Here is an 11,307-nt window from a genome sequence, read left to right on the forward strand (position 1 = left end):
TCTATCAATTTAACAAGATAAATGTTATAGCACAATCCATTTAAAAACATCATTGGTTAGAAAGCAATTTGCCTATTTACCATACGAAGAGTTTAGTAAAACCAACATAACCAATAATTCAATAGAAAAATACATTCAATTATGTTTTTGTTTTTAATTTTATTAAATTGTTACATACTGAACAGCTCTTGGAAAACTAATTTGATTTCTTATACACATAATCGAGCTGGATTATTGGACGGCTTGCGTTTCAATTGGCCTAAAAACAAAACCAATAAAAAATTCAAGAGTAAAACATAGCATAAAGTGTTGAGATTCCCGATTGCCAGAGGTCTGAGCTGAGTTGGAAGAGTTATGTGGAGAAATCGAAGACAGTGGACAGTTGTTAAGCTTAGCTTAGCTTAGTAGAAGGAGCGGATAAACCAAAGACCGATCAAGGAGCTAAGGATGGCGCTTACGCTGGCCAAGGAAGGAGTGTTGGCTCCATTGTGCTGGTTGCAGATGCGAGGCTGAGGGGCGGATACGTATTTGCAGATGGTGCCAGCGAAGTTTGTCTGGGCGCGATCATTAACCTGCTTGTCAAATTGCTAAATAATAAGAAATAAAATACAGTTTAAAAAATATTATATAAATTTTTAATTCAATTTCTAACCTCATTGAACAGAATGGTGGGCACGCTGGTCAGTGGCTCCTGGAGTCGCTGGGTGGCTTCACCAGCCTTCTTAAGCAGGACACTTCCCTCGGTGGAGTTAGCGCAGCTCTTGATGTTCTCCCAGTTGTTGATGTGGTTTTCCGTTGCACATCGCTGGCCGGGATAGACGTTGTCGGGGAAGTTCTTGCCCGCCTTCATTAGACAGTTGATGAAGTCAATCGTCAGGGACTCGCGGGTGTACTCCACCTGGTAGGAGTTGGCCTGAATGTGTTCGATGGCACAGGCGTGTACCTTGTTTCCATAGCACTCATTCGGTCCATGATGGCAGGTAAACGTCACCTCGGAGCCCTGAGTGACGAACTGTGGAAGGAGCAAGCAAAACAGCCATGCAAATGAGCCATTGTCCTGGCGTTAAACGGGGTTATGTGCCACTCACTGTTGACTTTCCGAATGGCACGAAGGTGAGTTCCACCACATCACGAAGCTCTCCTTTAACTGCCGGGTAAACCTGCTCCGTAATGAACTTGGCACTGTCCGGACACAGGGATTCGTAGTAGATGGCAATAGGGACCTATAAAAAGTACCATGATATAGTCTTAGCCTGATTTCTTAGAAACGATATAGTCTTAGCCTATTTTTTGATTAAGTCAAAGATTGACTTTGAATTACAAAATTTTCCCTCTGCTTATTTCTTTCTGTGTATAAATGGGCTGCACTCGTTTCAATAGCAATGTGGGTGGTTTTTCTAATTTGCATTTTTCGAGAGTGCATCCAAACTAAGGCATGCAAATCACATGCGGCTGAATGGACAGGGTCCAAATATTGCTGCTCTTTGTTTATCAATTGGGGACAACAGCCACATGCTCCAATCAACAAGCCAAAATATTGTTGAACTTGAACCATTATACATGCTAAAGTTATAGATAAGAATAATAAATAACTATAGTTAGGTTTCGAAACGAAAAAGGGTTTTAAATTTGATGCAAAAGAAAGCAGTAAGTTATTAATAATTTATGTTATTTAAGCCTTTTTAATTTCTTAATATTTGACTTGTGATATTTATGTTTGTACACTTGGTTTGGACATGTGACTTGTTATATCTTATTTACTTTACCAATTTAAGTGAATTCAGAAATGCCGGCAAAGTGGATAAAAAAGCATTCAAGTGCCAAAAAAAAATGATGAGTTCTTATCTATTATTTGTCAAACACCCAAAATTGACTTTTTCAGAAAAGATCTAAAGAGTGCGTACAGTCGACCTGAAAATCACTTAGTATACATTTTTATCACGTTTTTCCATATCTCATTAAATTTTAAACTTACGTGATTGTAACACAAATGTTTATTTATTTTCAAATCTCACTCGATTAATGCAATTTGAGTTGATTATTTTACCCCAAATTAAAGCTGTTAATAGATGATTCTCAATAAATGGGGGCTATCTCGAATGAAAAAAGTACTATTCATTCTAATAGTTTTTTACAGCTCGTGACTGAAGCGCAAATCATTGAACAATGCCAACCAATAAAAATGAAAATAATAACAAATATATACACTTCTATATACTCAAATGCAAATTGTATTTGCTGAAGTTAAAGTTATATAAAGCTAATGACACATCGCTGAAAGAACCCTCCATTCTTCTCGATCTAAACAACAACAGAAGCAGACACAACAGAGCTCAGTTGAGATGTGCACACAAAAAAATTAAGACCATTTGATACGTGATCGAGAATATATATAAGTAGTAATGAGGCATATATATATAAGGTGCGAGTTATTTATATTTTTAAGGTATTTAAGAGATGACAGCGTATAACATACTTTTACGTTATATACTTTAAAAATATTTAAAATGTTAAACCAAATTTTTAATGGAATATTTTACTATTAATAGACACCTTTTCCTTTTTCTAAAGTTATATCATTCGATTAAAGCAGATATATAAAAGGTTTGAAAGTCTACGAATGATATATAACCCGATTGAAATAACTACAAAACATATTCAACATCGGGGTTCACCTATTAAAAATTTATTCTATGTGTAGAACGAAGTTGCAGTTGGGTTGCCGGCACACCGGTTCCCTCTATGAGAAATCGAAACTGGTCGTAGGAAACCGGTTCTTGTATTGAAATGAAAATAACAACAGAGCAAGAGGGCCGCTCTCTGGCTTATTTATAATGTCAATTATGCTCTATGCTTTTCCACAGCGGCATTTTCCGATTTGTATGACTGGTGGTGGTGGCACAGTTCGTTACACTCTGCATCCAAATGCCACTTGTTGCTGCCACGAAAAGGGTGCAGCTTTTCTATGGGTTTATTTTTTTTATATTTTTTCCTCTACCTACTATTTGGTTTTTCAACTTAATCACGTCTTCACCTAGATGGTAAATGCTTTTCGGTGCCCCTGACACGCTTAGCTGTTGTGTAATGATTTAAGTTTAGCCCGCTGTTATTTTTGGCTTGTCTATTTCTCGCGGTTTTTCCATTATAATGCATTAGCCGGAAACTCACCTTTGCAGCACTATAAGCGGAGGCAATCAGGCAGCTCATCAGGAGGCACACAGCGACGATTTTGTGACTCATTTTCTGGCTTCTTGTTGTTCTGAGAACTCTTGAAATTATGTCTTTTTGTTATATATGTATATATATAATTGTCCACGAAACGAACAGCAGTCGTGATGTTAGCGGTTCGGTGGCTAAGCGCGAACTGTTGTTTGTTGTAGAGAGCTTGGCGTTATAGACCCGAGTCAACAGCGGCTTTCCAGACTGGAATGAAAGCGGCAGAGGTGCAAAGTCAGACCTGCATGAATTTTGGGCTGGGTTTGGTTTAATCGTAAGTATTTATGTACACATGTATGTTTGTATATATATAGAGTCTTCAATATTCCGGAGTGTCGATCGGTTGTTATTCCAGTCAGAGATGGAGTTTAAGCTGAGAGCATTGGGGGCAATGAGAGATGGAGTGGATCGATTATTTGATTTTATCGTTAGTTCATAAAAAAAACGGATCTTGATACTCTTGTTAATCTTTTTTCATTCATGCTATAAACTTTTTTTTACCATATATCTCTATTTCAATTAAGCTTATAATAATATTAAGTCCTATACCATATACTATTCATGGTAAACATATTTAAAAACCTGAGTTGTTCTAACAAAGTCCTTATTTTTAGCCTTAAAATTTTGAGTTAATGTTGGGAAGGAGACATTCACGTTCCAATAATGTATTCTTGAGATGTATTATAAACGAGTGATAAAGCCATGTCCGTGTATTTCAATACATTAAAACACTTTTAACAGAGATCAAACTTCTTTACCGTATAACTCCATCTTGGACCTCAGCTCTTATTATATTGTACATCACCAATTTGGCGGTCGGAAGGCTATATCTTACATATACAATATATTTGTTTCTGTATTTGCATACAATCCGCAAGGACTCCAAATGTTAGCTTTGCAATTATTGAAAACTTTCCAATCCCTTAGAACAAAACCTCAACAGAAATGTGTTCTCCAACTTTTGGCACCTGGGGAAATCAATGCCTTCAGGCCGACCGCCCACCCAGAAAGCGGTATCTTGTACATTTGCGTGAATTTTTATAAATAATGGAATTACAGATTAACATGCACAGGTCCTTAAAGGACGAAGTGTCCTCATTCCATCAGTCGCGAAACCGGAATCCCTTTGCTATTAAATCTTTACGAGCCTCCAGAATTTCATCCTGCAGTTCCTTAGCGGCTTCAGGGCAATCATTAAAGGTCAGAGTTCGATAGAGAACAGTCCAAACGGAATAGATCTGAGGGTAAGATATTATCATAATTAATATCTATTCTTATCTACAGTAATAATCCCAAAAACTTACACCAAAAAGCACGAGCAGCAAAAGAGGTAGAAGTTGAATATGAAGAAAATACTTGTTTGTAAATTGAGTTTGCACTGTTCCCAAAACAATTGAAAGGTAGGGAACCGCAAAGAGCGATGCGTAGAACAGCCAACGTTGTAGGTTTGTCATAATTAATAAGTTCTATTGATAAACAAAACTAAATCAAAAATAAATACACGTAAACATAGAACTTAAATCGATATTTGTTCAGACTATCGATTACTGACAGAAGTGCCAACCTATCACAAACAAAAAAATATAGTATTTTGCAAAATACTGACAGCAGCGGATAGCAGTTTTTGGAAGAAACTAGATTGAGGAAAGTCAATACTGAGCAACGCGCTTTACTTTATTTTTTTTGGTCTACTTCTTTGAACTCTGAGTACGGAAGTTAAAAATGCCGCTTTATTAGCTTGTCGGTCGCTGAAAGTCCCACAAGAAATACTAAAGTAAGTTCCGTAGCAGTCAGCCTTGCAGAGTTAGCAATTCAAATAAAAATTTATCGATAGAAGTAGTTTAAAACTAGTTAAATCTAAGATTTATTTAAACATTTGTGGGCGTGTCCTCAGCAGCCCCCACTGTGCATGGCGTATTGGCAAGGAGGTCAGCCGTTCGGCAGCCAATTATTTGGAACTTGACCTCGTTCTCGGGCAAGGCACCGCCCACAAAGAGTTTCGGCTGGCTACTCAAGGCCCAGAGCTCCTCCTCTCCCTTGGAATTCCGGTTGATCTTTAAGCCCGTAACGAACTTGATCTTGTGCGGATTGTAAGCCACCACTTGCAGATCGTCCGCCGTGTAATTGGATTTTTCTTCCCATTTCACGAGTGCCCCCAACCTGATAAGGCTGCAGTAGAGATTTCCCGACTGATCCATCACTTCTGATTCGCATTGAATTCCCCGGGTGCCCAGGGTTCGAAAGTGATCCTCGATATCGCTGGCATTCGGTGATTTCCAAAGAGTTTCGTTGTTGATAAGGGAAAGGGAAACCCTGACCTCGTTGAAGGCATTCAGGGTATGGAAATACAGAAAACGATCTGTAAAGGATTATAAACTTATTATTTAAATTTTTCAATTTGATGATTAAGTTCAAATATTCTATACCTTCCACTTCACTGGGACTCAGGCTTACTGTGAATATACCGGCCTGGGAGTTGCTGGAGCGCGCCAATCCTATTAAAGGTGTCGGCTTCATGGACTCGTGCTCTATGCGCCACGATCGACCCGACAAGGAGTCGAAGACGATCAGACCATATCCCCAAGCATCAGCTATATAGGCCTTACCACCGACACATCGATTGGGCGTTCCACTCTCTGCAAGATCCACCACCAAAGCTGTGAAGATAGACACACTGGGTGTGTAGGATTCGGGAGGAAGTGAGTGTCGTTGGATTAGCTCGTCCTTGACAAGGTCGAAGGTGAGTATTTGGGGAGGACATAGTTGAATGGAGTTGACCTGCCCTGAGTCCACCACCCAGAGTCGCCAGCATTCGTCGATCTGACAAAATGGAATATATATCTGATTTTATAGGTTTAATATTATAGCACTCACATAGGTCCTAATTGCGGAGGTGATGCCAGAACAATTATTAGGAGGCACATGCCACTCCTCATTGGGATACGGTTCCAGCCTAGGATTATCTACCACTGCATTGTCATCCGCGATCACGGTGGCCAATGTAAAGGGTGTGGTCATCCCAAGTCGCGGAATTGTGAGGAAGGTGCGATGTCTGCCCTTATCGCCATACTCAATGTCCACATCCACTGGCAAAAAGCGATTTCCCTTGGACAAATCATCGCTCAAGCTGAGGTTCGTCCACTGGTGCAGAGTGTGCAGCTCCTTGAGGACCAACTGTTGGCCCTGAACTGCACAGAACAAGCAGATGAGAATGGTTATCATGGCACTAGCTGAGGACCTGAAATGTGACAGTTCCGCGCGGTTCAAACGGTTTCCGAAGACTGAAGATGCGCAGGTAGGCTCAAAAGTTCTTAGCCCTCCAATAAAAGTACACCTGAAAAAATGAACCTAGAACCTATATATACTTTTAAAATGGAACGAAACCTTCTTATGAGCTCAAATTTTAATATCTGAAAAACTAAATAAAAAATACAAAAAAATTAAAAAGAATGAACAAAATTCGAGTAACATCCTTGCATTTATTTTTTCTAGTGTAATTGACCATCAAATCAAAGACAAAGGTCGTGTACCTGTGGCGGCCGAGCAAACACTTTCGAATAGTCCCAAGATTTATGGGATGGACATCTTTTATGTCGGCTTTAAGAGTGTTTACATAGATCTTAAGGGTCTGGGCAATGGGCATTGGACATCTAAAAGCAGCCCCGCCCCTGCAGCAGGTCTTCCACATCGCATCGCATCACCCGATAATTGATTTCCCTGTAGTCAATAGTTCCGGCAAATATCTTCTGCAGACGATCGGACAGCAGCCATAGTTCCTCTCGGCCATCCGAGGGTCTTTGGATAATCTTCATACCACTCACAAACTGTAGGGTGACCGGATTAAGAGCCACCAGCTGGACATTTTGCCGGTTGTAGGGCTTTCTTATGTCCCATGCAAAAATCCCGATGGGATCTAGAAAACCACAGAACAAGAATCCCTGCCTGCTAATCGCATGTGAGGCACACTGAATGCCCCTCCTGCCCAGGGTAACAAATTCTGTAAGCGAAGCACTGAGTCCCTTTTGCCAATTTGTGGCATTATTGAGGATATCCAAGGGAATGGCCAACTCCAACTCGTTGGACAGAGCGTGGAAAATCAGATGGCGGCGCAATCCAAGGCCAAGAGGAGTCACCGCCAATGCCAATGGACCATCCAACAGCTCGAAACTCTCACCCGCCACCGTGTGAGTTCCAAATTTGGCATCCGGATATGTAAATTTGTTCTCGATGCGCCAAGAGTTTTGACCCAAAACATCATATACCACTATTGCCTTGCTTGTAGGATCTGCCAAATAGGCAAAGACATCCTTGCATTGTCCCCGGGGAGGCGGATCCCTTACATCCGCGTAGATATTCACAAATCTGCTGACTTTCGCCTTATAGGAAGTTTCTGGTAAACGATAGCGATGGATCAACTGGTCGGTGGCCAAGTCAATGACCACTACTTGTGGGGCACAGTGCTGCATAAACTCTATCTCTCCACTGTCCAGGATCCACATCTGACCACAGGGATCAATATGAACCCGATAAACCGATGTTAAGCCATCGCAATTTGCTCCATGGCTACTGTGCCATTGGTAACTGGGGTAGGCCTGGATTTCACTGCCATTTTCCCGCTGCACGTTGGTTACATAGGCTAAAGAGTAGGGAACACCTTGGCCAAACCTTGGTGAAGTCACAAAGTGTCGAGGTGGACCACCGTTAGCTAAAAATAAAAGAAAGATTAGAAATATCGTATGAGACATTATGGGGAGTGCATTCAAATTTGACTTTATTATAAATAAATATAAACTTGATATTTTTTTCGTTTAACACCTGCGGCCAAAAATAATGATACAGCTGACCGGCGACAAAGAAATTTTCAAATAAATAACTTGCTAATTAACCGTAAGACAATCCATTTATCAAAATAAAATATAATCATTAATCGACTTTAGAATCAACTTTCTGCGACTCCCCAGAATATTTCAGATCTGCTTACCTGGGTAATAAACATCAATATCAATGGGTATGGGACTGTCCGGATTATAGCGGCCATCTCGGAGCACCTGTTCCCGTTCCTGTTCGCTGGGGAAGCCGTATTGCAGGTTCTTCCACTCAAAAACTCTTGGAATATCCCTGTAATCCGTACGGGAACTTGAAATCCGGAAAGTTGGGCTTTGGGCGATTAATGTGATACTGGGCTAGGCAAAGATTCGTGTGAATGATACCCAAAATTAAAGGTAGAATAAACCTAAAAGAAAGAACATTGTTATTACTGATTTTTGTCACTAAATAGAAAAGATAAACTTCTTACATTTTAAGATTTCTTTTGCACAATAAGTGATCCTTACTCGAGGGCTCTTGCCATTATACTAAACTAAAAGATGCCAAAAAACCATAAAAATTGTGAGACAACAAAAAACAAGAGTCATTTTAAGATGGTATATATCTTACTTGCTCCAACTGGTTTTTAAATTGTATTATGTATCAGTTTGGTTGTTTATATTCGCTCATTTCTCTAGAGTCTCATCTTTTGATATAATACTCTGGAAGAGGGCATGACTATTTTTTAAAATAGTTGGTAAAGAGTTACATTATTTAATAATTTCTTATTATACAGAGTTCATATAATCTGAATATTTAGCTTAAAAGGAATTTAATTATATAAAAGTCCATTGCAAATATTAATTAATATTATTAATTAAAAGTTAATTACTTCAGCTTTTTTTCTTTACTGTAAAACTTTAACTATTTTAACAAAAGTGTACAAAAATCTTCGACTAGTGGAACTTAAAGGATTTATTAGATTAAGATACAAACATAACTATTTAGAGTTCAACAGGTACGAAAGTGTTGATTTAATGAATTGACATTGAAAAAACCACGGACCAGTCATGGACTGATTTATGTCAAAGCTCTTATCACCAGTGTTGCTAGCCAAGCTTATGAATATTCAAACTGCCTATGATTCAGCTTGGTGGCTTTTATAGTTTAGTAGTTCAAACAGATTTGAGAAGTCTTGATTGCTAAAAGAAAGATAATCTATTTCAAATATCATTATTATTAATCTTATTTTTAAACTACTTAAAAAGTTATATTTTTCTTGAAAATTTATGAATATGAAAACCACTGGCGTTTTATTAATATTTAAATGAAACTTAAAAGGGTAGTCGTTTTGTTTTTGGGCTATCGAAAAATACAAATGGGCTAACATTATTATTTGACTCATTTGTTGGTTTATCTCTCTGATTTCTAGGTTGTAAAAAAAACAAATAACAAATTCGTGGAAAGAATGTATTTAGGGTCTGAATAAAATTAGTTATGTCCGATAAAAGGTTTAACATAAAACATTTTCGATTATACATTTAGTCTACCATCGTAAACGGTATAACCAAAATTGGAAAATTGGAATTGTTATTTTTAGCAATTAAATAAGTAACAACTGAGGGCTTACATCTTAGTACTTACTCACTTAATTGACATGTAACTTTCCATGTTCGAATTAGCCTACAAAATGATGTCAAAACAAAACTCATAATCGCTAATGAATAAATCATTGGGTGTTTATGGGCTTATAATCAGACTCGGCCCGTTGCCTTTTATATGCAAACTAAAGTGGCGGAGGCGCACGCCACTAAGAATTATACCGCAAACCAGAAAAAATGAAGAAATCAACTCATTAAATGTGGTAAAAACTAGTTGGACTGTCATTTCACGCCTCATTAATGTGGCAGTTGAGTGCAGCGTTCGAGCTTTTGCCGGTAACTTGCTTTAATTTGTTTAATTAATCAAAAATCATTTTGTCCATTGAGAAATTCTGTCCACTTCGGTCACCAAATACAACTTTTTATATTGGGCTTTCATAATGTTCGAACAAAGCTTTATGGAAGGGGGCTTATGCATTCAGTTCGAGCGAGCGCAAAGTCATAAAATCTTTATGAGTTCGAACTCGTCACTCACTTGGGCTTTAAAATTTTATTAGCGAAGGGGGAATCTTCGAAGTGTTTCTGGATTTCATTTTTAATCTTATTACGATAAGTAAATAACTCAAAGAAAGTCAATTATTAGCATGGTTTTAGATATATTGATTGATATACAAGGAAATTATTATTTTGATTATTACAACTTCCCAAAACCAGTTGCACATTTTCAGATTATTTTAATTACCAATCAGGAATACGTCTTTAAATATCAGCCATATAAAATAAATTCAATTTGATACAGTGATTCACGATCAATGTGGAGTTACCTATATTAGAAAGTGTTTCAATTGATTGGCCCCAAAACCAAATTCATAATCAATTAACCAATCCCATACGCTTGACTGCATGCAAATATCGCAGTCTGGTATAACATACAAATCTGTCCACCTTGCCCCTGTGCAATTTGTTTCTTGTTTTCCCATCAATTACTGACTGGAGCGGGCGATACTATCTAATCCCACCGACGCCTGCCATCGACCGGTTTAAGTTTCAAATTAATAATGGCATTTAAAACCGAATATTGTTTGATGCACGAAACTGGTCGTTTAATTTGGAATTTGCTAAAAAAAAATACAAATAATATTCTTCGCACAATTTGAGTTAACCTTACTCCAGTTTGCCTTAAACTCAAGTGCTAATATAAGAAATATGGATTTTATTTTCCAAATTAAGTAATATTTATAGCCAACGAAGCGCAAAATAAAACAACTGCCGGAAGCAAGAGTGTAGTATCACCTTGCGAATATTCAACAATCTCTAATACCCTGTTCCAGATATGGCCCGATATTGGTTACCACACTAATCTGCAGCATGTGTGGAAAGACTCGTTCCGATATTATATTATAGTGTCTTCGTTAATCAGGTAAGCTGTGACACTGCCATTCAATGCATATTAATGCGAAAATAATCCACGGTAAAGTGTCGCCGCCGATATTAACGTTTAATTAATTGGTTTGAAAGTCATAAATAGTTAACTTCATTACCAGCATTAATCATGCTTTGCAGCTTAGCTTTCTTGTAAGCGAAGAGAAACTATGAATAATATTGGCTAGGGTTTAAAGTTGAATGTGGAAAATAAATTATTTATATATTTCCTGTACAAGGATTTATTATAACTATTAGTTAG

At 38.1% G+C, this 11,307-nt stretch overlaps 4 protein-coding genes across 4 annotated transcripts; all 4 read right to left on the minus strand.

Annotated features, from left to right (window-relative positions):
- Window positions 1-139: 139 nt before the first annotated feature.
- On the minus strand, window positions 140-3,389 carry LOC108116960 (GILT-like protein 1). The gene is made up of 4 exons (XM_017229116.2): window positions 3,169-3,389; window positions 1,089-1,223; window positions 653-1,012; window positions 140-587 (listed from the first exon to the last, which is right to left on the minus strand). Exons 1-4 carry the CDS (start codon window positions 3,238-3,240, stop codon window positions 402-404), a joined length of 753 nt encoding a protein of 250 aa, XP_017084605.2. The 5' UTR covers window positions 3,241-3,389; the 3' UTR covers window positions 140-401.
- Window positions 3,390-4,237: 848 nt separating this feature from the next.
- LOC108116961 (dolichol-phosphate mannosyltransferase subunit 3) lies at window positions 4,238-4,761 on the minus strand. The gene is made up of 2 exons (XM_017229117.2): window positions 4,521-4,761; window positions 4,238-4,454 (listed from the first exon to the last, which is right to left on the minus strand). The coding sequence occupies exons 1-2, from the start codon at window positions 4,668-4,670 to the stop codon at window positions 4,320-4,322; spliced, it is 285 nt and encodes a 94-aa protein (XP_017084606.1). The 5' UTR covers window positions 4,671-4,761; the 3' UTR covers window positions 4,238-4,319.
- Window positions 4,762-4,848: 87 nt separating this feature from the next.
- On the minus strand, window positions 4,849-6,486 carry LOC108116959 (protein yellow). Its single transcript, XM_017229115.2, has 3 exons — window positions 6,091-6,486; window positions 5,643-6,036; window positions 4,849-5,575 (listed from the first exon to the last, which is right to left on the minus strand). Exons 1-3 carry the CDS (start codon window positions 6,436-6,438, stop codon window positions 5,085-5,087), a joined length of 1,233 nt encoding a protein of 410 aa, XP_017084604.2. The 5' UTR covers window positions 6,439-6,486; the 3' UTR covers window positions 4,849-5,084.
- Window positions 6,487-6,766: 280 nt separating this feature from the next.
- Window positions 6,767-8,558, minus strand: LOC108116977 (protein yellow). Its single transcript, XM_017229138.2, is given in 4 exon segments — window positions 6,767-7,921; window positions 8,198-8,345; window positions 8,347-8,449; window positions 8,513-8,558. Coding segments are annotated over 4 exon segments (1,308 nt in total). The 5' UTR covers window positions 8,515-8,558; the 3' UTR covers window positions 6,767-6,866.
- Window positions 8,559-11,307: the final 2,749 nt, after the last annotated feature.

Source organism: Drosophila eugracilis, unplaced genomic scaffold (assembly GCF_018153835.1).
Source record: "Drosophila eugracilis isolate 14026-0451.02 unplaced genomic scaffold, ASM1815383v1 contig_415, whole genome shotgun sequence".
In the NCBI taxonomy this organism is placed as follows: domain Eukaryota; kingdom Metazoa; phylum Arthropoda; class Insecta; order Diptera; family Drosophilidae; genus Drosophila; species Drosophila eugracilis.

Bases quoted from the DNA above. Each gene is read 5' to 3' on its own strand.
- LOC108116960 (XM_017229116.2), bottom strand. From the start codon at position 3,240: ATGAGTCACAAAATCGTCGCTGTGTGCCTCCTGATGAGCTGCCTGATT. The intron at 1,224-3,168 runs GTGAGTTTCCGG...TACTTTTTATAG, and splicing joins CCGCTTATAGTGCTGCAAAG to GTCCCTATTGCCATCTACTA. The intron at 1,013-1,088 runs GTGAGTGGCACA...CTCCTTCCACAG, and splicing joins TGCCATTCGGAAAGTCAACA to TTCGTCACTCAGGGCTCCGA.
- LOC108116961 (XM_017229117.2), bottom strand. From the start codon at position 4,670: ATGACAAACCTACAACGTTGGCTGTTCTACGCATCGCTCTTTGCGGTT. The intron at 4,455-4,520 runs GTAAGTTTTTGG...TCTTACCCTCAG, and splicing joins TGCTGCTCGTGCTTTTTGGT to ATCTATTCCGTTTGGACTGT.
- LOC108116959 (XM_017229115.2), bottom strand. From the start codon at position 6,438: ATGATAACCATTCTCATCTGCTTGTTCTGTGCAGTTCAGGGCCAACAG. The intron at 6,037-6,090 runs GTGAGTGCTATA...CCATTTTGTCAG, and splicing joins CCTCCGCAATTAGGACCTAT to ATCGACGAATGCTGGCGACT. The intron at 5,576-5,642 runs GTATAGAATATT...AATCCTTTACAG, and splicing joins GAGTCCCAGTGAAGTGGAAG to ATCGTTTTCTGTATTTCCAT.